General features: G+C 41.2%; 3 protein-coding genes and 1 pseudogene across 4 annotated transcripts; all 4 read right to left on the bottom strand.

Annotated features, from left to right (window-relative positions):
• Nucleotides 1-154: 154 nt before the first annotated feature.
• Nucleotides 155-1,130, bottom strand: LOC125311788 (annotated as a pseudogene).
• Nucleotides 1,131-6,869: 5,739 nt separating this feature from the next.
• On the bottom strand, nt 6,870-10,608 carry LOC125311741 (serum amyloid P-component-like). 2 transcript variants are annotated; one of them, XM_048270050.1, is made up of 2 exons: nt 10,569-10,608; nt 6,870-7,791 (listed from the first exon to the last, which is right to left on the bottom strand). In XM_048270050.1, the coding sequence occupies exon 2, from the start codon at nt 7,775-7,777 to the stop codon at nt 7,175-7,177; it is 603 nt and encodes a 200-aa protein (XP_048126007.1). In that variant the 5' UTR covers nt 7,778-7,791; nt 10,569-10,608; the 3' UTR covers nt 6,870-7,174. The 2 variants fall into 2 exon arrangements, with proteins under 2 accessions (XP_048126007.1, XP_048126006.1); XM_048270049.1 differs by lacking the exon at nt 10,569-10,608 and adding an exon at nt 7,899-8,002.
• A 358-nt stretch (nt 10,609-10,966) lies between these two features.
• On the bottom strand, nt 10,967-12,324 carry LOC125311834 (mucosal pentraxin-like). Its single transcript, XM_048270196.1, has 2 exons — nt 12,249-12,324; nt 10,967-12,140 (listed from the first exon to the last, which is right to left on the bottom strand). Exons 1-2 carry the CDS (start codon nt 12,322-12,324, stop codon nt 11,536-11,538), a joined length of 681 nt encoding a protein of 226 aa, XP_048126153.1. The 3' UTR covers nt 10,967-11,535.
• Nucleotides 12,325-14,329: 2,005 nt separating this feature from the next.
• LOC125311857 (serum amyloid P-component-like) lies at nt 14,330-15,369 on the bottom strand. Its single transcript, XM_048270220.1, has 2 exons — nt 15,287-15,369; nt 14,330-15,135 (listed from the first exon to the last, which is right to left on the bottom strand). Exons 1-2 carry the CDS (start codon nt 15,360-15,362, stop codon nt 14,516-14,518), a joined length of 696 nt encoding a protein of 231 aa, XP_048126177.1. The 5' UTR covers nt 15,363-15,369; the 3' UTR covers nt 14,330-14,515.
• Nucleotides 15,370-20,035: the final 4,666 nt, after the last annotated feature.

Here is a 20,035-nt window from a genome sequence, read left to right as displayed (position 1 = left end):
GAAAGATTTTACTTTGTTCCTCGTTGATAGTTATACAGGCAGATGAACAAAGAATGATGGGATTATTTACAGTCAGATAATTGTGAGAAGAGGACAACAGTCTGGTAACATTTTCACTGAAATAAAACACACACTCGATACTCTTTGATATCAAAACATTTACAGTAAGAGGTTTGTGGAAGCCTTCAAGAGGCAACTTTATCAGTGTACTTTTATTCATTTGATAATCTGAAGGTATATTTGTAATGTGTTTTTTTGCAGTCACATTTGATTTAACCTCTAATATATCTTCTAAATTAATCTAGTTCACCTGGTTTTCAACAATCACATACCCCTTTCTAGTGAACTCTAGTGACCTCCAGTTAATCACATTGCCATCAGTTTTCTGTGGAATACGGTTCATGTATAAAACAATCTCAGGGTAAGGAAGAACTGTATCCCACATATGCACATCTGTAAGCATTCCTGTGAAAGACTGTCCTCTGTCAAATTTGCCCCCGTAGCTGTCTTGGTCTTGACCCAGGATAATGCTGGGTGCTCCAGATATGTCTCTTCCTCGACGTACACCTTTTCTTGTGCTTGGTTTTCCATTTACCCAAAGTTGGGCAATACCTGTTTGGGAATTCCAAGTAGTGCAGACAGAATTCCACTCGTTGCGCTTGTCGTCTAAACCCCAGAAGAGAACAATATCCTGACCACCTTGGTCTACTTCATACACACTGTTCTCCCTTTTAAAAAGGAGGAAAGCATTTTCATTGGTGGGGGTGGCGAAAGAGAAGAGACTCTGAGCTCTTGACAGGTCTGAGAAAAAAACGCAGACACAAGGTCACTGCAGGCAGACTCTTGCTCTGGTTGGGAACCAAGATCACATGAGCTGTGTCAGACTCCTCAGGAAAAGTCAACATTTTCCCAGAGAGATCTGCAGAAGACATACAAGTTAAAGAATTAAACATTGATACATAGTCTCTCTAGTGAGGTCATCCATAGAATGGTCCTTGATATTGCAAGTCATGCTTAATAGCTTACCTTGCTTCTCTGCAAAAGATGTTATCAAGTAAGTCAACATAAATATAAAGACTCTCATAGTTGTAGAGGGTTCTATGCTGAAGTTCTGTAGAAAATGATAGTACTTTGATTTTTTCTTTTTATATCAGCAATTGATCTGACTTTTATACTATCTGGAGGAGCACATTTGGGTGTGTCTAGTGAGTTGTCAGAGCCTATTGGTTTGAATCCACAAAAAATATATGGACTTTGCTAATGCAAAGAAGTCTGGGATTTCAATTGGGGAGCAAAGCCCTGAGCTTTGTTCTGACAACAAGAGGTCAATTCTAGGACCACTGTGTCTAGGGGAAAGAAATATGGAATTTGCAGATGTTCAAAGTAGGCCTACACATGGTACATCTCACATGGTACATTTAGTTACACTGGCATCTACAAATGAAAACCGTCTGTGTTTGCATTTTCAGGACACACTTGCGTAAATTATAAAAAATGTTGTCCATAATATTGGGGATATAATATAAATATTGCCTATCTATTGTTTCTTACATAGTGATATTAAGCCATGGGGCCCAACAAATACAAAAATTAAAGCCACCTGGTTTCAGTCTAAAACCAAGTGAAATGTTGTGAACAGCCAAGCATTCAAAGTTATTTGGTGGATAATAGATCATGTGTTGAATAAAAATCCTGAAAGGTGTGTGTGTGTGTGTGTCTGTTTGGGGGGGTGACTGGAAAAGTATTATGAAAGCTTCTGGAATGAAGTCCAGACTGCTCCAAATGTTTCGCAATTTACTGCTTGTTTTGCTCTTTCTTTCTCTGTTTTTTCCCAGTGAAACACTTTCCTGCCAGTTCTGTTACTTCTGCCCTACCATGTAAAACTGTGATTGCAAACATGCAAAATAAGACTTTTTGCTAATGCAAAAAACTCTGTGAGTAAAATTGCAGAACAAAAATATATAAATCACTTGTAGTCCTGAGCTTTGTTTTGACAACAGTAGATACATTTTTTTAATCCCCCCCTCATTGGGGGACTTAACTTTTTGTTTTGTATTGTTTCAATTCAAAAATCAAAACAAAAGACATTTACAAAAAAGAAATAAGGTAAAAAAGAATTACCTTACATATTTCATTTAGTTTTTCCCCTGCTACGTTCCAACGGCTTATGCAGCGCTGCCTGGGGGAGTTTTTAAATGAATCTCTTTTAATTTATCTGGACGACGTGATTATTTATTCGTCCGGTTTTGACCAGCATCTTCAAGACCTGTACAGAGTCTTCCAGCGACTACAAGACCACGGACTCAAGCTGCAGCCCCGGAAGTGCAGACTATTTCAGAAACGTGTCTCGTACCTGGGTCATATTGTAAGTGTGGAGGGAGTGGCCACTGACCCAGAGAAGACGGCTGTTGTCCAGGCATGTTAGCACCGCAGAATGTTCGCCAGGTTCGTTCATTTCTGGGTCTGGTGGGGTATTACCGCCGTTATATTCCTGGGTTTGCCAAGATCGCTGCTCCCCTCCATGGCCTGTTGCATGGCACCACGACCACCTCTAAGACGGCTCCAATCCAGTGGACAGCAGAATGTGACCGGGCATTCCGAAGGTTGAAGGAAGCCCTGGTGAGCCCACCCATCTTAGCCTATGCCGACTTTACTAAGCCATTCCGGCTGTACACCGATGCAAGTCTGGAGGGTCTAGGGGCGGTACTGGCTCAAATCCAGGACGACACAGAGAGAGTAATCGCTAACGCCAGTCGAAGCCTTCACCCCACAGAGAAGAACGATCACAACTACAGCTCATTTAAACTTGAACTGTTGGCCCTTAAGTGGGCAATGACCGAAAAATTTAAGGACTACCTGTGGGGAATGGAGGTGGATGTGTTTACCGATAACAACCCTTTGGTACACCTTGAAACAGCTAAGCTGGGAGCAGTTGAACAACGGTGGCAAGCCCACCTAGCCAACTTTAATTATACCATCCGCTATCGCCCAGGGGTCACTAACCGTAATGCCGATGTGTTATCCCGGATCCCAGGCGAACAACCAGAGGTCACAAGCCGATTGACGGAGGCGGAGCCGACAGAACCAGGCATCCATGAGGAAACAGCGGGATGGTCCAACAGACAAAGAGAAGACCCTGACTTGAGGCAACTACTGGCTTGGAAACAACAAGGCCAAGCCCCTTCCCCAGAACACTGTGCTACCGTGAGCCAGGACCTTCAGCAGCTGCTGCGTGAATGGGACCAGATCAAGGTAACCCAAAATATCCTTCGGAGAGATGCCCAAGCACGGGGCAGTATCGACGAGACCTGCAGCCAGATTATTGTCCCGAAGAACTGTGCCAAAACCCTCTGGCAGGAGTACCATGCGAAGGGAGGACACCCCAGTGCAGAACGAACGCTGAACATCCTACAGAACCGCTTTTTCTGGCATGGGATGAGGCGAGACATGATGGCATGGGCTGCCGACTGCCCTAGGTGTGTGCTGTACAAGGCTGGACCAGAGATAAGGGCCCCATTGGTGCCAATTGAGACCTCTTAACCTTTCCATGTTGTGGGGATCGATTTCCTGTCACTCGGCCGCCCTGGCGATACTTATCCATACATCTTAGTAATGACAGATCTGTTTTCCAAATATGCCATTGCAGTACCCACAAAGGACCAGACCGCAGCAACTACCGCCAAAGCAGTGTGGGAGCACCTGTTTCAGGTGTATGGAAGTCCCGAACATATCTTGTCTGATCGTGGGGCAGCCTTCACTTCCGACCTTTTCAGACAGCTGTGCCTCCTCTATGGCTGCCAAACAAAGCGCACCACGGCATACCATCCACAAGGTAATGGCGCCTGTGAAAGATTTAATCAGACCCTTTTGAAGCTACTTGGTACCTTGACCGAAGAGATGCAGGCCCAGTGGCCATGTAGACTGCCTGCCTTGGTACAGGCCTACAATAATACCCCCCACAGCACCACTGGCTTTACACCCTACTTCACAGTCTTTGGAAGACATGCACAGATCCCCATAGACTGGATCCATGAAGCTGGCCCTTCGACACAGCGGCAAACCCTCAATGGGTGGGTACATTTCTAACACCAAGTGCTTACTCAAGCATGGAGGGCCGTGAAAACAGCACACCAAGCAAAGGCAACAGGCAGACAAGGACCGCCGAGATCGAAGGGCCAAGGCAATAGAACTACAAGTGGGAGAACGGGTCCTCCTCCGGCACTTCCACCGCCGAGCCTACGGGAAGCTGACCCCAAGATGGCGACCGACTCCCTTCGTGGTGGTGTCCCAGCTGCTACCAGGCCAGCCTGTGTACCTCATACGTCCGGAAGGTGAGGAAGGTCCTGTTCGTACAGCACATAGGAATAACCTCCGTGTGTGTCCCCTGTCCTTCCCACAGGAACCAAAAGAAGGCCAGATTCCCTCTGAATTAAGTTCGGCCCAGCACCACTACAGGCTGGAAGCTCCGAGGTACAGACCCTTGGTGTTCTGGAGGACCCAGCTTCCCACGGGACAGAAAGGACAATACCAGACCCCTCGACCCAAGCAGAGGCCCCCCGGCCAGCTGACATGACGACCAGCTCCAACCAAGCCGATGGTCTGGGAGACCACCTAGGGACTGTCACGCCACTACAACAGGGGCACCAAGAAGACTCATACCTCCCTGACCAGACAGAAGCCCAGGAAATACGTCGCTCTCAGCGAAGCACACAGGGCACCAGGCCACTGAGGTACCAGTAGGTGACGACTACTGTTAAAGTGGGGGGGTAAATGTCAAACGGGCCAGTACTGTAAACGTTTTTGTCAGTATTTTATCTTGTGTGTTGGCACCTTGTTTGCTATGAATCACCGTGATATGGGCTTTGTGTAATTCCTAAGCTATTGTGATTGCTGTGATGGTTAAGCACGCACGATTTGTTTACACTGATATTGCGAATGCAGTGATTTTGACATGATTCACGTGTGTTTGTTTACACTGGGGTTGGGAAGCTTATTAAGGGTGGGCGGGCTGACAATTGACTACTACAGATGGCGCCCATGAACTGAACTATCACCCCACCCCTTACTCATCCAAAGCACGGGACCCAGGCCTGATAAAAGACACCCGAGACTTACCATGAGCGTCGCTGCCCAGACGCAGGTGCTCGTCTCCCCTGCTGGTGTTCCGCTGTCACCGGTGCTTCGGATCCCTCCTCACTGGATAGACATCCTCTGCTGGTTTCCTCGGCCCGATCGGATTGATACCACGCACGCAAGTATCCTCGTTAAGGGACGTTCTTCTGCTAATAGCCTTGTATCCATTGGTCTTCTGTTGTTGTGGAGCCACCTCGCTGAGGGTCTGTTATTTTCCTCTTAGCCACGAGCCATGACGTGATACGCCGGACGATCACGGGATTCCCAGCCACTCGAGGGAGAATTGGACACCATAACGGCCTGCCAAACCACGTCAGGCAGGAAAGTAGTTTTCTTCCCTCTCTCTATGCATTGGACCTAAAGTGCCCGCTCTATTGCTACTGACCGTACTGCCGCTAATCTCTGTGTCTCCCGCTGGTTGTTTTGAAGGCACGCGCCACGGAAGACTCACTTCCGGGATTCCCCTCTCGTTGCTGTAGCCAGTCGACGCCACGTCCGCGGGCAGCCCCCGTGCCTTCAGGGATACCCCCAAGAGTGACACGCCGTCTTCCTGGAGGAAAGACAGAGAAAAGACTGTACTGGAGAACTATACTAGACTCCTGGAGAAAAGACTGTACTGGAGAACTATACTAGACTTGTGAACTGTTTTTACACTGATTTACATTTGATAACATTAAGCAGCATTTTATTTGCGACATTTGGCTATTTTAGGAGAATATAAATAAAATATTGTATTTTTAAAGATCTTCTGATTGATTCGTGTCTCCTGGGATCTTAAACATGGAGCGTGTTTCTGACAATAACAAAACGGGAGGGTGCTGAGAGATGACCTTGAAACCCGGGAGAAACCCGGGAAAAACGGGAGTGTTGACAGGTATGACATGGTGGGAAGTGACCGCCTGAACATGCTGCATTTTCCTATATTATAGACTTTTCCTGTGCCCAGTTGTATAACAATTCAACCATTAAGACTACTCCTCAATGGATAGTGTTGCTAAACTACCCCCTGAAAACCTATACAACCCAGTGAAGGAGTCTCTTATAGGGGCAGCCGTGGCCTACTGGTTAGCGCTCCGGACTTGTAACCGGAGGGTTGCCGGTTCGAACCCCGACCAGTAGGCACGGCTGAAGTGCCCTTGAGCAAGGCACCTAACCCCTCACGCCGCTGTTGTTGCAGGCAGCTCACTGCGCTGGGATTAGTGTGTGCTTCACTTCACTGTGTGTTTCACTAATGCACGGATTGGGATAAATGCAGAGACCAAATTTCCCGGGATCAAAAGAGTATATATACTTATACTTATACTCTTATGCTTACTAAATCTTTCCTGTAGACAGAAATCATTGTGCAGAGCCTGGACCAGGGGTGTAACTTTGGGTTAAACATGTGGGGGTTGGGACCACTTCTTTATGTTCTATGGCAATTCATATTTATGATTATTGGGGGTTACAGTATATTGCCTGGTTTGGATGCCCCTGCTGGACCAACCTTTACAGAGAGGGGATTTTTTGGATTCCATCCACTTTTAGGGACTTACCCGGGGAGTTGTTGAGATCAGGGGGATTGGTCAAATTAAGAAAAGTCTAAAAAGCTCCTAATGATTTATAAGAGCCTCCCTCCCCCAGGAGAAAAAAATTACAAGGACCCCCCCACACACACACACACACACCCACCCCATCCCCTTTTCCCTATAACAATCTAAGCCCAACAGTGGGAACCAAACACAAAGGCGATTAAACACTTTTGAAAGATTTTACTTTGTTCCTCGTTGATAGTTATACAGGCAGATGAACAAAGAATGATGGGATTATTTACAGTCAGATAATTGTGAGAAGAGGACAACAGTCTGGTAACATTTTCACTGAAATAAAACACACTCGATACTCTTGATATCAAAACATTTACAGTAAGAGGTTTGTGGAAGCCTTCAAGAGGCAACTTTATCAGTGTACTTTTATTCATTTGATAATCTGAAGGTATATTTGTAATGTGTTTTTTTGCAGTCACATTTGATTTAACCTCTAATATATCTTCTAAATTAATCTAGTTCACCTGGTTTTCAACAATCACATACCCCTTTCTAGTGAACTCTAGTGACCTCCAGTTAATCACATTGCCATCAGTTTTCTGTGGAATACGGTTCATGTATAAAACAATCTCAGGGTAAGGAAGAACTGTATCCCACATATGCACATCTGTAAGCATTCCTGTGAAAGACTGTCCTCTGTCAAATTTGCCCCCGTAGCTGTCTTGGTCTTGACCCAGGATAATGCTGGGTGCTCCAGATATGTCTCTTCCTCGACGTACACCTTTTCTTGTGCTTGGTTTTCCATTTACCCAAAGTTGGGCAATACCTGTTTGGGAATTCCAAGTAGTGCAGACAGAATTCCACTCGTTGCGCTTGTCGTCTAAACCCCAGAAGAGAACAATATCCTGACCACCTTGGTCTACTTCATACACACTGTTCTCCCTTTTAAAAAGGAGGAAAGCATTTTCATTGGTGGGGGTGGCGAAAGAGAAGAGACTCTGAGCTCTTGACAGGTCTGAGAAAAAACGCAGACACAAGGTCACTGCAGGCAGACTCTTGCTCTGGTTGGGAACCAAGATCACATGAGCTGTGTCAGACTCCTCAGGAAAAGTCAACATTTTCCCAGAGAGATCTGCAGAAGACATACAAGTTAAAGAATTAAACATTGATACATAGTCTCTCTAGTGAGGTCATCCATAGAATGGTCTTTGATATTGCAAGTCATGCTTAATAGCTTACCTTGCTTCTCTGCAAAAGATGTTATCAAGTAAGTCAACATAAATATAAAGACTCTCATAGTTGTAGAGGGTTCTATGCTGAAGTTCTGTAGAAAATGATAGTACTTTGATTTTTGCCAGAGATATCAGCAATTGATCTGACTTTTATACTATCTGGAGGAGCACATTTGGGTGTGTCTAGTGAGTTGTCAGAGCCTATTGGTTTGAATCCACAAAAACCATATGGACTTTGCTAATGCAAAGAAGTCTGGGATTTCAATTGGGGAGCAAAGCCCTGAGCTTTGTTCTGACAACAAGAGGTCAATTCTAGGACCACTGTGTCTAGGGGAAAGAAATATGGAATTTGCAGATGTTCAAAGTAGGCCTACACATGGTACATCTCACATGGTACATTTAGTTACACTGGCATCTACAAATGAAAACCGTCTGTGTTTGCATTTTCAGGACACACTTGCGTAAATGATAAAAAATGTTGTCCATAATATTGGGGATATAATATAAATATTGCCTATCTATTGTTTCTTACATAGTGATATTAAGCCATGGGGCCCAACAAATACAAAAATTAAAGCCACCTGGTTTCAGTCTAAAACCAAGTGAAATGTTGTGAACAGCCAAGCATTCAAAGTTATTTGGTGGATAATAGATCATGTGTTGAATAAAATCCTGAAAGGTGTGTGTGTGTGTGTGTCTGTTTGGGGGTGACTGGAAAAGTATTATGAAAGCTTCTGGAATGAAGTCCAGACTGCTCCAAATGTTTCGCAATTTACTGCTTGTTTTGCTCTTTCTTTCTCTGTTTTTTCCCAGTGAAACACTTTCCTGCCAGTTCTGTTACTTCTGCCCTACCATGTAAAACTGTGATTGCAAACATGCAAAATAAGACTTTTTGCTAATGCAAAAAACTCTGTGAGTAAAATTGCAGAACAAAAATATATAAATCACTTGTAGTCCTGAGCTTTGTTTTGACAACAGTAGATACATTTTTTTAATCCCCCCCTCATTGGGGGACTTAACTTTTTGTTTTGTATTGTTTCAATTCAAAAAATCAAAACAAAAGACATTTACAAAAAAGAAATAAGGTAAAAAAGAATTACCTTACATATTTCATTTAGTTTGCCCCCACACGCACATTTTAAATTATATATTAACCCCTACCAAATCGCCCCCCTCCCAAGGAAGAAAGTATATTTTATAAGTATACTTATATTCAATAATCTCTTTTTTTTTCGCTTATGTATAATATTCCTAAGTCCACCCTTCTCTTTCTTTTACTTTAACCCATATATCTGCATATAATGTTTTACCCATTTCATGTGCCATTATACATTCTGTTTCACAGTAATATTTAATATCATTTTTAAATCTTCTTATGTTCAGTTGTTTTTGCATCTGTCATTTTCTTGATAAACATTTTACCTAGGAGAAAAATGATATTTTGAAGTGATTGACTGGCACTTGTCAAGTCACCCAGAAGTACTGTGGACAGATCTAGGTGTAAGTTTATATCACATTGCTGTAGCCAGCTTTGAACTTCAAGCTAAAATATAGCAGTTGGAGAACAATAGCAAAATAAATAATCAGTTGTTTCCTCTTCTTCTAAACAAAAACGACAATATGGATTTGTCTCTATACCCCAGTAACATCTTTTTAATATTTAGATATTTATAAATTAGCTTATACTGAAAAAAACGTACTTTTATGTCTAATGAAGAATCATACAAAATGTTAAAGATACATTTCCATGGAATTGGACAATCTATCATTTTTTCCCGGCTATCAAAAATTTTGTATGGAAAAAAAAATGAATGAAAACTTACTTTGTTTGCATTTTCAGTACACACACACTTGCATGAATGATCAGAAATGTCTGAAAACTGTATTGTCCATCAGCCATCCAAAATAGTGTGGATGAAACATAAACATTGCCTAGTTGAATCTATTATTTCTTACATATTGACCTTAATTTTCCCCCAAATGATATTGAGTCATGGGGCCCAGAAAGTAATAAAACTAAATCCATGTGGTTTCAGTTTAAGGTGAGGGTGGGGGGTGAAACTTCCCAGCTTTAATGATCAGCAGAAAGCATATGGGTTAGAGCAGATTGTGATTATTTCTGTTTTTTCTGGGGATGTGTGTGTCTGTGTGTGTGTGTGTGTGAGAGAGAGAGAGAGAGAGAGAATGTGTCTATTTGGGGGATACTGAAAAAGTATTATGAAAGCTTCTGATATTAAGTCGGTAACTGCTTCAGGGCCTCTACACTCCAAATGTTTCACAATTTACTGCTTGTTTTGCTCTCTTTCTTTCTCTATTTTTTCCCAGTGTAACACTTTCCTGCCACTTCTGTTACTTCTGCCCCTCCATGTAAAACTGTGATTGCAAACATGCAAAATAAGTTTAAAAGCCCTTCAATACAACAAAGTGTTGCACATCAATCCCAGATCATGCATATACATGTACATACATACTCAACACTGTACTCATTTCTGTCTTTAGCAATACATCTTCCAAGTGGGAAGTTGGTCAAACGAAAGGTTCAAGAGATATGTGAAGGTCAGACAAAGAGATGGACAATCAGACAAACATAGTCACACGTTTCATGCTTCATAGATAGACCTATTTGTATATGTTTTTTATCTGTCTTTTTTATGTTAGTTTAATGATGTATACATACCTTTCTGTGATTGATGTTATTGCTCAATCTATCGTTAAGCCATTCCCAGATAGTTTTCTGCTTCTCTCATGGACTAGCCAACATTACTTAAACAGATTTTTTTTAAATAACATAATACATTTAAATACATAAACAGATTTTTTAAAATTACTGTTAGTAAACAGTAGCACAGCGGTAGTGTTGACATTCCGTACGGGCTCACTGCCCCCAGGGACCCAGTTTCGAATACAGCCTGGGGTCATTTCCGGATTCCACTCCTCATCACCCTCCCTCACACATTTCCCATGGCCTCTTCACTATCCTGTCAAATAAAGCCTTTTTTTATTATCATGGGCAAGCACCCCCATCCTGCCGCACCTAGAACCGGGTGATCCCAAGAGTAGGAACCAAACACAAACTGTTGATTGAAAAGTTTTATTTTGTTCTTTAGAAATAAACATAGAGGAAGATAGCAATAGAATGAAGGACAATGATAGAGTACAGTATTGTTAGTCAGATAATCCTGAGAAGACAAACAGTCTGGTAATATTTTTACACAAAATAAATATTCCAGACAGAAAGAAAGAAACTGGTTTTACAAGCATGACCTACAGGAGGCAACTCCATCCTTCATGACCTACAAGAAGCAACTACATCACTTAGAAATGAACTTCGGCAAAGGCAGGGCTCAGATCCAAAAACTATCGAAACATGGGTGAGGCCTTGTGTGTTACGTCCAATGGCCAAAGTCAGTTTACCTTGGGAAGTATTAAAGCTTATGTTGCCAATTAGCACAGTAGTTCTTATGAGACCAGGCCAGTTGTGCATGTCATTTTTATAGATGATTAAGGATGAATAAAAAAAACTAAACCTTCAGTATTTACTGAATTTTCAGTTTAAGAATAGCACTTTATATTCGTAAGGTATAATGCATTATAGTGATTTTTTCCCCAGTTGATTTAAACCTCAGTAGATATTCTAAATGAATCTAGTTCACCTGATTCTCCACAATCACATACCCATTTGCAGTGAAGTCCAGTGATCTCCAGTTGATCACATTGCCAACAGTTTTCTGTTGAATGTAGCTCATGTATAAAGCAATCTCAGGATAAGGAAGAACTGAATCCCACATATATATATCAGTCAGCATTCCCACAAAAGATTGAGCTTTGTCAAATTTCCCCCCGTAACTGTCCTGCTCTTGACCCAAGATAATACTGGGTGTTCCAGAGATGATGCCTCCTTTGCTGATGCCCTTTCTCACGCTTTGTTTCCCATTGACCCAGATTTGGGCTATGCCCGTTTGGGAATCCCAAGTTGCACAGACAGAGTTCCACTCATTTTGTTTGTCCTCGAATCCCTCAAACCTTGCAAATGTTTCTTGAAATACATGATAGCCATTACCATTGAAAAGGAGGAAAGCATTGTCATTAGTGGGGGAGGCAAAAGAGAAGAGACTCTTCTCTCTTGTCAGGTCTGAGAAGAAACGCAGACACACAGTCACTGCAGTCAGACTCTTGCTCTGGTTGGGAACCAAGATCACATGAGCTGTATCAGACTCCACTGGAAAGGTAAACATTTTGCCAGAGAGATCTACAAAAGACATAAAAGTTCAGCAATGAAACACTGATACATAGTCTCTATAATAAATACGCCAATTAAAGTGGTCTTTAAAATTGTGACTCATGTTTAGAAGCTTACCTTGCTTGTCTGCTAAAGATGTTATAAAGTGTGTCAGTAGAAATATAAAGACTCCCACAATTCCAGAAACTGCCATGGTGAAGTGTTATAACACAATTTTATTTTTTCTTCTGGTGATTTAACTATTGTTCTTGCTTAAATACTCTTTAGGGCTGGGGCTGGGTTTGATCCAACACTGAGGGTATAAATCAGCGATTAAAGTTTTATGACTAAAAGGCATCATAAATCATCATAAATGTGTCATGTAGCCCTAATCATTTCAACTGATATCATCAATTTACAGGTCAATTCAAGAAACTAATGTTCAGGAGGGAGATGTGGAAACAGAAGATGTTAAAAAGGATTTATATAACTTTCATATAAACAATGTATAATTGGCACACACACACACACACACACACACACAAAAACCTACTTTTTGCATTTTCAAGGTTCACTTAAAAATGAATGATAGGAAAAATATCAAAGCTGTAAAGTCCATCATTTCCTGATAGAAGATAAAGATTGCCTTACTTATTGCGCAATCAATTTAATATTCCACAAATTATTTTAAGTCATTGGGCCCAGAATATAATAAAACTAGAGCATCTGGTTTCAGTCTAACACAAAATTGTAATTGCACAAAGTGGATTAGACCTATAAAAAAGGTCTGTGTGGGTAAGGCTGTTTTATTCTGGACTAAATACAGTATCCATCTGCACTTATTTGGAACCGTTGACATACAGTATTTATGATAAAATGAGACATGATCTCTCCCTTTGTGTATTTCATGGGTTATACTGTACCTCTCCCTCGGTCCTACAACTATATCTGTGTGGATTACTCTGATACTACATGGTTGCACACACAGCTATGTTTTACCATAACGTACCATAATGTGTTTGCAATTTGTCACAGAGGATTACAGGAGTACAGTAGTGAAGTAAGGAAGCCTCCAGCTGTATTGCGAAGGGACAGACGTTTAAATGACGAGTTTAGGTAGGGGATTTCACACGTGGCCTATTAACAACCAAGCCTACTGTTAAAAACAAAATCACTAACAAAGCAGCCTCAGTGGACAAAAAACATCACCAGGCACGTTTGTGACAAGTGACAACCAGAGGAAGTGCAATATGGCTTTTATTGCAGTCCCTCTGGATCGGGTATCTGAATACATCAACATCACACCTCATAGTCTTATAAAATTCTAGTTTGGCATTTTCTACCACGAACCTGAGGGTTGAGATGTTAAAATGCCAAAGAGGAGAGAGTAATGTTACTTTTTTTATAACACTGCTATCGACTATATAGATTAACACAAAACACGAGTTGTGAATTTACTATGACATGATTAAAAACTGTTCACTTTCAATATCACAGTATCAGAGCTTGAAGAGAGTTGAGCAATGTTGTTAAAGGAGAATTCCGGTGTGATATTGACCTAAAGTGTGTTGAAACATTCAATGGTGGTGCTTCGGCATCGGGCTAGCCATGCCAATAAATCACTGTTTTACACCATTTACGAGGCTCAATGTATCTCCACACTTCATTGGTAGACTTCCGAGGGCCCTGACATTTAAAACGAGACATTGAGAACTTTAAAAAAGCACTGGTAGTTTACTTACAAGACGATTTATACAGACAGTATCTTCCACAAAGTTTAAGCGTTTGCAGCCATCTTGAATTTAGTCCACGATAAATTCGGCGACGAGTAAGAATGAACAGGTATGATAAGGGATCAGATTCCAAAAATAATTCCGTGGAAATGCATGGATTCCAGTTGCAGCTACCGGAAGAAACTGGAATCCATGCATTTCCACTGAATTATTTTTGGACAATCAGACAATCCAGACAATCAAGTCATATCACATTGTAAGGGCTTAGATCCCTTCTATCAGTAGTGTTCTGTTCAGTTCTGTATTTTCTTCCTCTCAAACCACTGCATTTCCCACGGCATTTTTAAGGTGCTTATGTTGAGTTGCTTTTTCTTTCCCATATCAATGTGTATTTTCCTGTCTCTGAACATACCATTGATAGCCCTTATAGCTAACATGGGTTTGGGTCCCATTCTATGTAGTATTCATCAATCATTAGGAACCATCTTTGTTGATTTAAATTTTTATTGTGGTACTTTTGATACAATTTTACTACATTCGATGCTGAACCACATAACCCTATGAGTAAATATGAGCAAATACATTTTATACACAAATGGTATCAGCAAGCCCAGGGTAACTTAATTGACTATCTTAAAACTATTGCCCACAGCTTGCTGGGGTTTGAAACCTTCAGGCGTTAATCTGGTTCTCTACAATCACATACCCCTTAATAGTGAAGTCGAGGGACTTCCAGTTGATCACATTGCCATCAGTTTTCTGTGGAATAGTACGGTTCATGTATAAAGCAATCTCAGGGTCAGAAAGAACTGAATCCCACATGTATATATCGGTCTGCATTCCCACAAAAGATTGAGCTTTGTCAAATTTCCCCCCATAACTGTCCTGCTCCTGACCCAAGATAATACTGGGTGTTCCAGAGATATCACCGACTTGACTGATGCCCTTTCTTGTGCTTTGTTTCCTATTGACCCAAACTTGGGCAATACCCGTTTGAGAGTTCCAAGTAGCACAGACAGAATTCCATTGATTTGGATAGTCCCCTAATGACCTGAATAGTACAAATTTGTCATTCTTGTCAATCTCGTATACACCATTTGCCTGTTTGTAGAGCAGGAAGCCATTTGAACTGGCAGGGGTGGCAAAAGAGAAGAGACTCTGAGCTCTTGTCAGGTCTGAGAAGAAACGTAGACACACGGTCACTGCAGTCAAACTCTTGCTCTGGTTGGGAACCAAGATCACATGAGCTGTATCAGACTCCTCAGGAAAGGTGAACATTTTTCCAGAGAGATCTGCATAAAAATACATTATTACAAGTAATCCTCTTCTGTGAAGTCTCTAAGCTAAGCATAAATGACTACACTATGACAAAATATAGATTACAGTTTACATCCATTTTAACATCATTAAATATAAATATATAAATATACATTGATTTCTTACCTTGCTTTTCTGCCAAAGATGCTAATAAGTGAGTTAATAGAAGTGCAAGGACTTTCATGACTTCACAACCCCCCATGCTGAAGCAGTACAATGCTATTTCAACTGGTTTTGGAGATCCAAAGTTTGCTTATATAGTGTCTGATGATGTCAGCTGGGAAATGTCTAGTGTTTCAAGAGCCCAAGTGTCCAAATGTCTTTGCTGGTGTATGGACTTTGTCAACATACATCATGAATGTGAATAAAGATTACCCCATGGCTAGACACTTAACGAGTACCATAACAAGAACGACTCCTTGTTAATTATACAGGGCATTGAGCATGTCAGACCTATGGCGAGGGGTGGCAATAGGTTACAGAGGTTGAATCAACGAGAGTCTTTCTGGATACATCGCCTGAATGCTATGGAATATCCAGGTCTAAACGAAGACATCAATTCCACTTGTTTTTTATAGTGATGTAGGCCTACTGATGTGAATGTCACTGTATTTTTCATTATACATTTATTTTTATTTTTTCCTTTCTGTTGTGTTGATGTGTAAAGGGTCACCTGTTGTAGAGTGTCTACGTCTTTTCTGGTCATATGACCTCTTGACCCTATATAGGTGAGGCCTATAGTAAGTCCTAATTCACTTGTACATGCCCTGATGAAGACCAAGTGTGGTCGAAACATGTTGGCGTTTTATGCTATGGATTAGCCAGTAACAAATAAAGGCTTTTTAAATATACCTTCCTCAGTCACCTTTCCTGGAGTGCCTGGATTGCCTTCATACTCATACTCTGTATAAAGTATAAGTATAGTGTAAGTATATATACTTTTTTGATCCCGTGAGGGAAATTTGGTCTCTGCATTTAACCCAATCGGTGAATTAGTGAAACACAAACAGCACACAGTGAACACACAGTGAGGTGAAGCACACACTAATCCCGGCGCAGTGAGCTGCCTGCTACAATGGCGGCGCTCGGGGAGCAGTGAGGGGTTAGGTGCCTTGCTCAAGGGCACTTAGAGGCACCTTAGATAAAATCTAAGGAAAGCCTGTTCTATATAGAAGTGATGCAGTTGCACCTTTAAGGCGATGTTGATTACACAAGGTTCAATTCATAATGCCTAATATTTGCATTGATGTGCCATTTATCATGATCTTTACCTACAGTACAGTACCTCATCCAGGGGTGTTAAACTCATACAAGCACTGGGCCGGACTTGTTGGAATGAGACCTCACAGGGGTCATTATAATGGTCATTATCATTTTTCTGCATGGGTATCGGAGTGATGTTTGATGATATTCTCCTTTACTATGCCCACTTATATGAGCAAGTATCAAATCATGTACTGCTGTCATATACTGCTCTTTCCCTCTTAAAATAACCTACTTCCATGTCAGTTTTTTCGGCCTCTTCCTTCCTGAGGATGGTTTGTAGTGCTAGGTTTCATACATTTATCATATCATAAAGACATTGCCTGATCTGGCCCCTGGACCTATGTTTGACACCCCTGTTCTTACCTAAGATGTGAAATAAATGTAGATCCACCTTTTCCATGATCATTGACAGAAATATTATGAAGGTATGCTACCGTAAGATTGAATATCCTATACAATAATTCACTTTTACCTGCCAAAAAAAGGGCAAAAAGCACGTCAGGGAACTATCTTTATTCTGCTCATTTGTTGGACCATCCAGTGTGGATCATTCAGAAAAACATAATGATTAAGGAAAGCAAGTTGCAAAATGGTGGAAATCTTGTTGCAGTGGACAGTGGACACAGTAGGGATATGAGCATCTTGGGTATCGGAACTGGAGGAAGATGTTTCTGCTGGAGGTCATGGAGCACAGAGAGGACCAGATGGAAAACTTCACAGAGAGGAGGAATGCTGAAGCTGATAGTCTATCGTCGAGGCCAAGAGTTGTGTTGCTTTATGGGGGAGTGGAGAGGCAGGGAACATGCTGCAAAGGCCAAGGGCCCCATCTGAGCAATGAGAGTGAAGAAATGTTCCAGAGGCCAAACATGCCAAAAATGTTTTGCAATATACTGGAATGATGGCCCGTTTTAGCTTTCATTCTTTTTTTTTCTTTAAAAAAAAAAATCCTTTCATTGGCGTGTTACATTAATCATGTGATATCTAATACAGCAAGCCTAATCATATAAAGCTTTGTGTCATGCTGTAATGCTATAGTTTATCCTTGGGTGGCGACACAGTTTGGGATTTACAGTTTGGGATCATATTCTCATTCAAGCCAGACCAAGCAATACCTGAAATTGGTGATGGAAGCATTGACAAGTCAGCCTAGTAAATGCCTTTGAATTCTATGGTCATAGAAATGCATGGCTATTGTCATGTTTTTTTTTTTTTATTCTATTTATTGTTTGAGTGTGCATGAGAATCTGAGTATTATTTTAGATCTTGCACAAGCAAATGTCATTGTATCGGTCTACCGCACAATGACAATTAAAGTCTATTCTATTCTATGAAAACAAAGCTCTTTGATATCAATGTTATGATTATGGGATTTGGCAGACACTTTTGTCCAAAGCGACATACAAATACAAAACAATATAATACTTAAATTAAACAGGGAATGTAAAAAATGTTGGTCAGACTATATTAAGGACAATGGCAATAATAATGTCAATTCAATCAATAGCCTAATGAAAATAAACAATGAAAACAAATCAAAATAGCAACAATAAGCAATAATGTCCATTCAATTAAATATAATAACAATAACAATATCTTGGTAAGACTACATTAAGGAGAATATCAATTATAAACAACATTAATCAACAGCCTTATGAAAATAAACAATACCATAATATACAAACCATAACGCATAAGAAGCGCTTATTAAACTAAGGGCATAATGAACAGATATGCCTTTAGACCCCTCTTGAAAGACCCAAAACGGAGAACGGAGAGCACTGGGCAACTCATTCCACCAACATGGAACACTGTAAAAAAAGGCCAACAACGTCTGTACCACCTCAGACGATTGAGAAAGTTTGGTATGCGACCCAAGATCCTGAGGTCTTTTTACAGAGGCACCATTGAGAGCATCTTGACTGGGACCATAATCGCATGGTGTGGGAACTGCTCTCAATACAATAGAAAAGCACTTCAGAGAGTTGTGCGTACAGCACAGACCATATGGGGCTGTGACCTACCCTTCATACTGGAGTTATTTGAGGGAAGATGCATTAGGAAGGCAAAAAAAATCTTGAATGATCCTAGTCATCCCAACCATGAACTATTTGAGCTATTACCATCTGGCAAACGATATAGAAGCTTGAAAGCTCGTACCACCAGACTCCAAAGTAGTTTCTTTCACCAAGCAATTAGATTGCTGAACTCATGCTGAAGACAACAAGGCACTTTTTTTCTTCCCCCCCCCCTCTCTTTTTTTTCCCTACACAAACACACACACACACACACACACTTTCATTTATTTATTTTTTGAGGAGAAAAAAAAGCACAACAAATTTTACTCTATTATAAACCTATAATGAGATGTAATAAAAGAAATCTTGAATCTTGAACCACTGAGGAAAAGAGTCTTGAATTTGACCTAGCATTTATGGCTGGTCGACAACAACAGACGCTCATCAGAAGACCACAGTGGGCGGTTGGGGATATACTGTATATCTTGATCATTGAATTAAAATAACAAGGAGCAGATCCAGCCAGTGTCCTATAGGCCAAAGTGAGAGATTTCAATTGAATTCTAGCCACTATAGGGAGCCAGTGGAGAGTAACCAGGCATGCTGTAGCATTCTGAATTCAGTTGCAATGATCTTAGTACACAGACAGGTAGGCCAGCTAATAGTGAATTACAATAGTCCAGCTTGGAGATGACCATGGCCTGAGCAAGAAGTTGTGTGGAATCTTGTGTCAATTAAGGTCTGATCTTCCTCATGTTGTAAAGTATAAACCGACATGATTTTGCAATGAGGCTACATGCACAGAGAAGTTAAGTCGGCTATCAATTACCACGCCCAAGTCACGTGCCGATCTAGTTGGGGTCAGTGAAGATGAGTCAAGCTGGATATTAATCTGTTGGGGAATAGCTGTTTTAGCTGAAATGTTATGTTGTATGGAATGTTTAGAATGTTAACATATGTTATTACACGGCTCTTCAGAGTGCTGCAGAAAGTTCCCTTCACATGAATGGGCCTTCCCAACGTTCGGGCCTATGTTAAGTAAGGGATAATGTATAGAACGCTGGTCATTACTGTGAAAAAAAGTCCCTTCAGGGCGGAACAAGACCCCTCCGCTGCGCGTCGGGGTTCTGTTCTCCCTGTCGGGACTTATTTACTGATAATTACCGGCAGACAATACATTATCCCTTACCTGCTACATAGGCATGTCTCCGTTGCTTTAAAGTAACACAATGTAAGAATTCCCCTATTCATCAATTTGAATGTAGGCCTACTAGGTAGCCTAATCATTTAGCACAACGGGGCTTCCCGATTGGTCTAAAAGTGACAAAAAGGTTCCTGCTCCTACCTGCAACAAGATTATATAGAGCAATACCAGTTGTTCCGGGTGCACATCGCCAATGTCAGAGACTCCATTTTCCTTATGGTCAGTGTGGCATGTAAGTGCATCTGAAGCAATTATTTTCAAGAAAAAATAACCTTATTACAAACCAGGTTTAAATATTATTTTGTAAGTCAGAAATATGGAAAAGGGCTGTAGAGATAAGTGCATGGATGTGAGGATGGGTCTGGATATACACATTTGTGTTTCCCATTC

Source organism: Alosa alosa, chromosome 18, assembly GCF_017589495.1.
Source record: "Alosa alosa isolate M-15738 ecotype Scorff River chromosome 18, AALO_Geno_1.1, whole genome shotgun sequence".
NCBI lineage: Eukaryota > Metazoa > Chordata > Actinopteri > Clupeiformes > Clupeidae > Alosa > Alosa alosa.
This window is presented reverse-complemented; position numbering and strand designations above follow the sequence as displayed.

Excerpts from the sequence above, each read along its gene's own strand:
- LOC125311834 (XM_048270196.1), bottom strand. The coding sequence starts at position 12,324 with ATGGCAGTTTCTGGAATTGTGGGAGTCTTTATATTTCTACTGACACAC. Across the intron at positions 12,141-12,248 it reads ATCTTTAGCAGACAAGCAAG|ATCTCTCTGGCAAAATGTTT; the intron begins GTAAGCTTCTAA and ends TGTCTTTTGTAG.
- LOC125311857 (XM_048270220.1), bottom strand. The coding sequence starts at position 15,362 with ATGGGGGGTTGTGAAGTCATGAAAGTCCTTGCACTTCTATTAACTCAC. Across the intron at positions 15,136-15,286 it reads ATCTTTGGCAGAAAAGCAAG|ATCTCTCTGGAAAAATGTTC; the intron begins GTAAGAAATCAA and ends ATTTTTATGCAG.
- LOC125311741 (XM_048270049.1), bottom strand. The coding sequence starts at position 7,956 with ATGAGAGTCTTTATATTTATGTTGACTTACTTGATAACATCTTTTGCA. Across the intron at positions 7,792-7,898 it reads ATCTTTTGCAGAGAAGCAAG|ATCTCTCTGGGAAAATGTTG; the intron begins GTAAGCTATTAA and ends TGTCTTCTGCAG.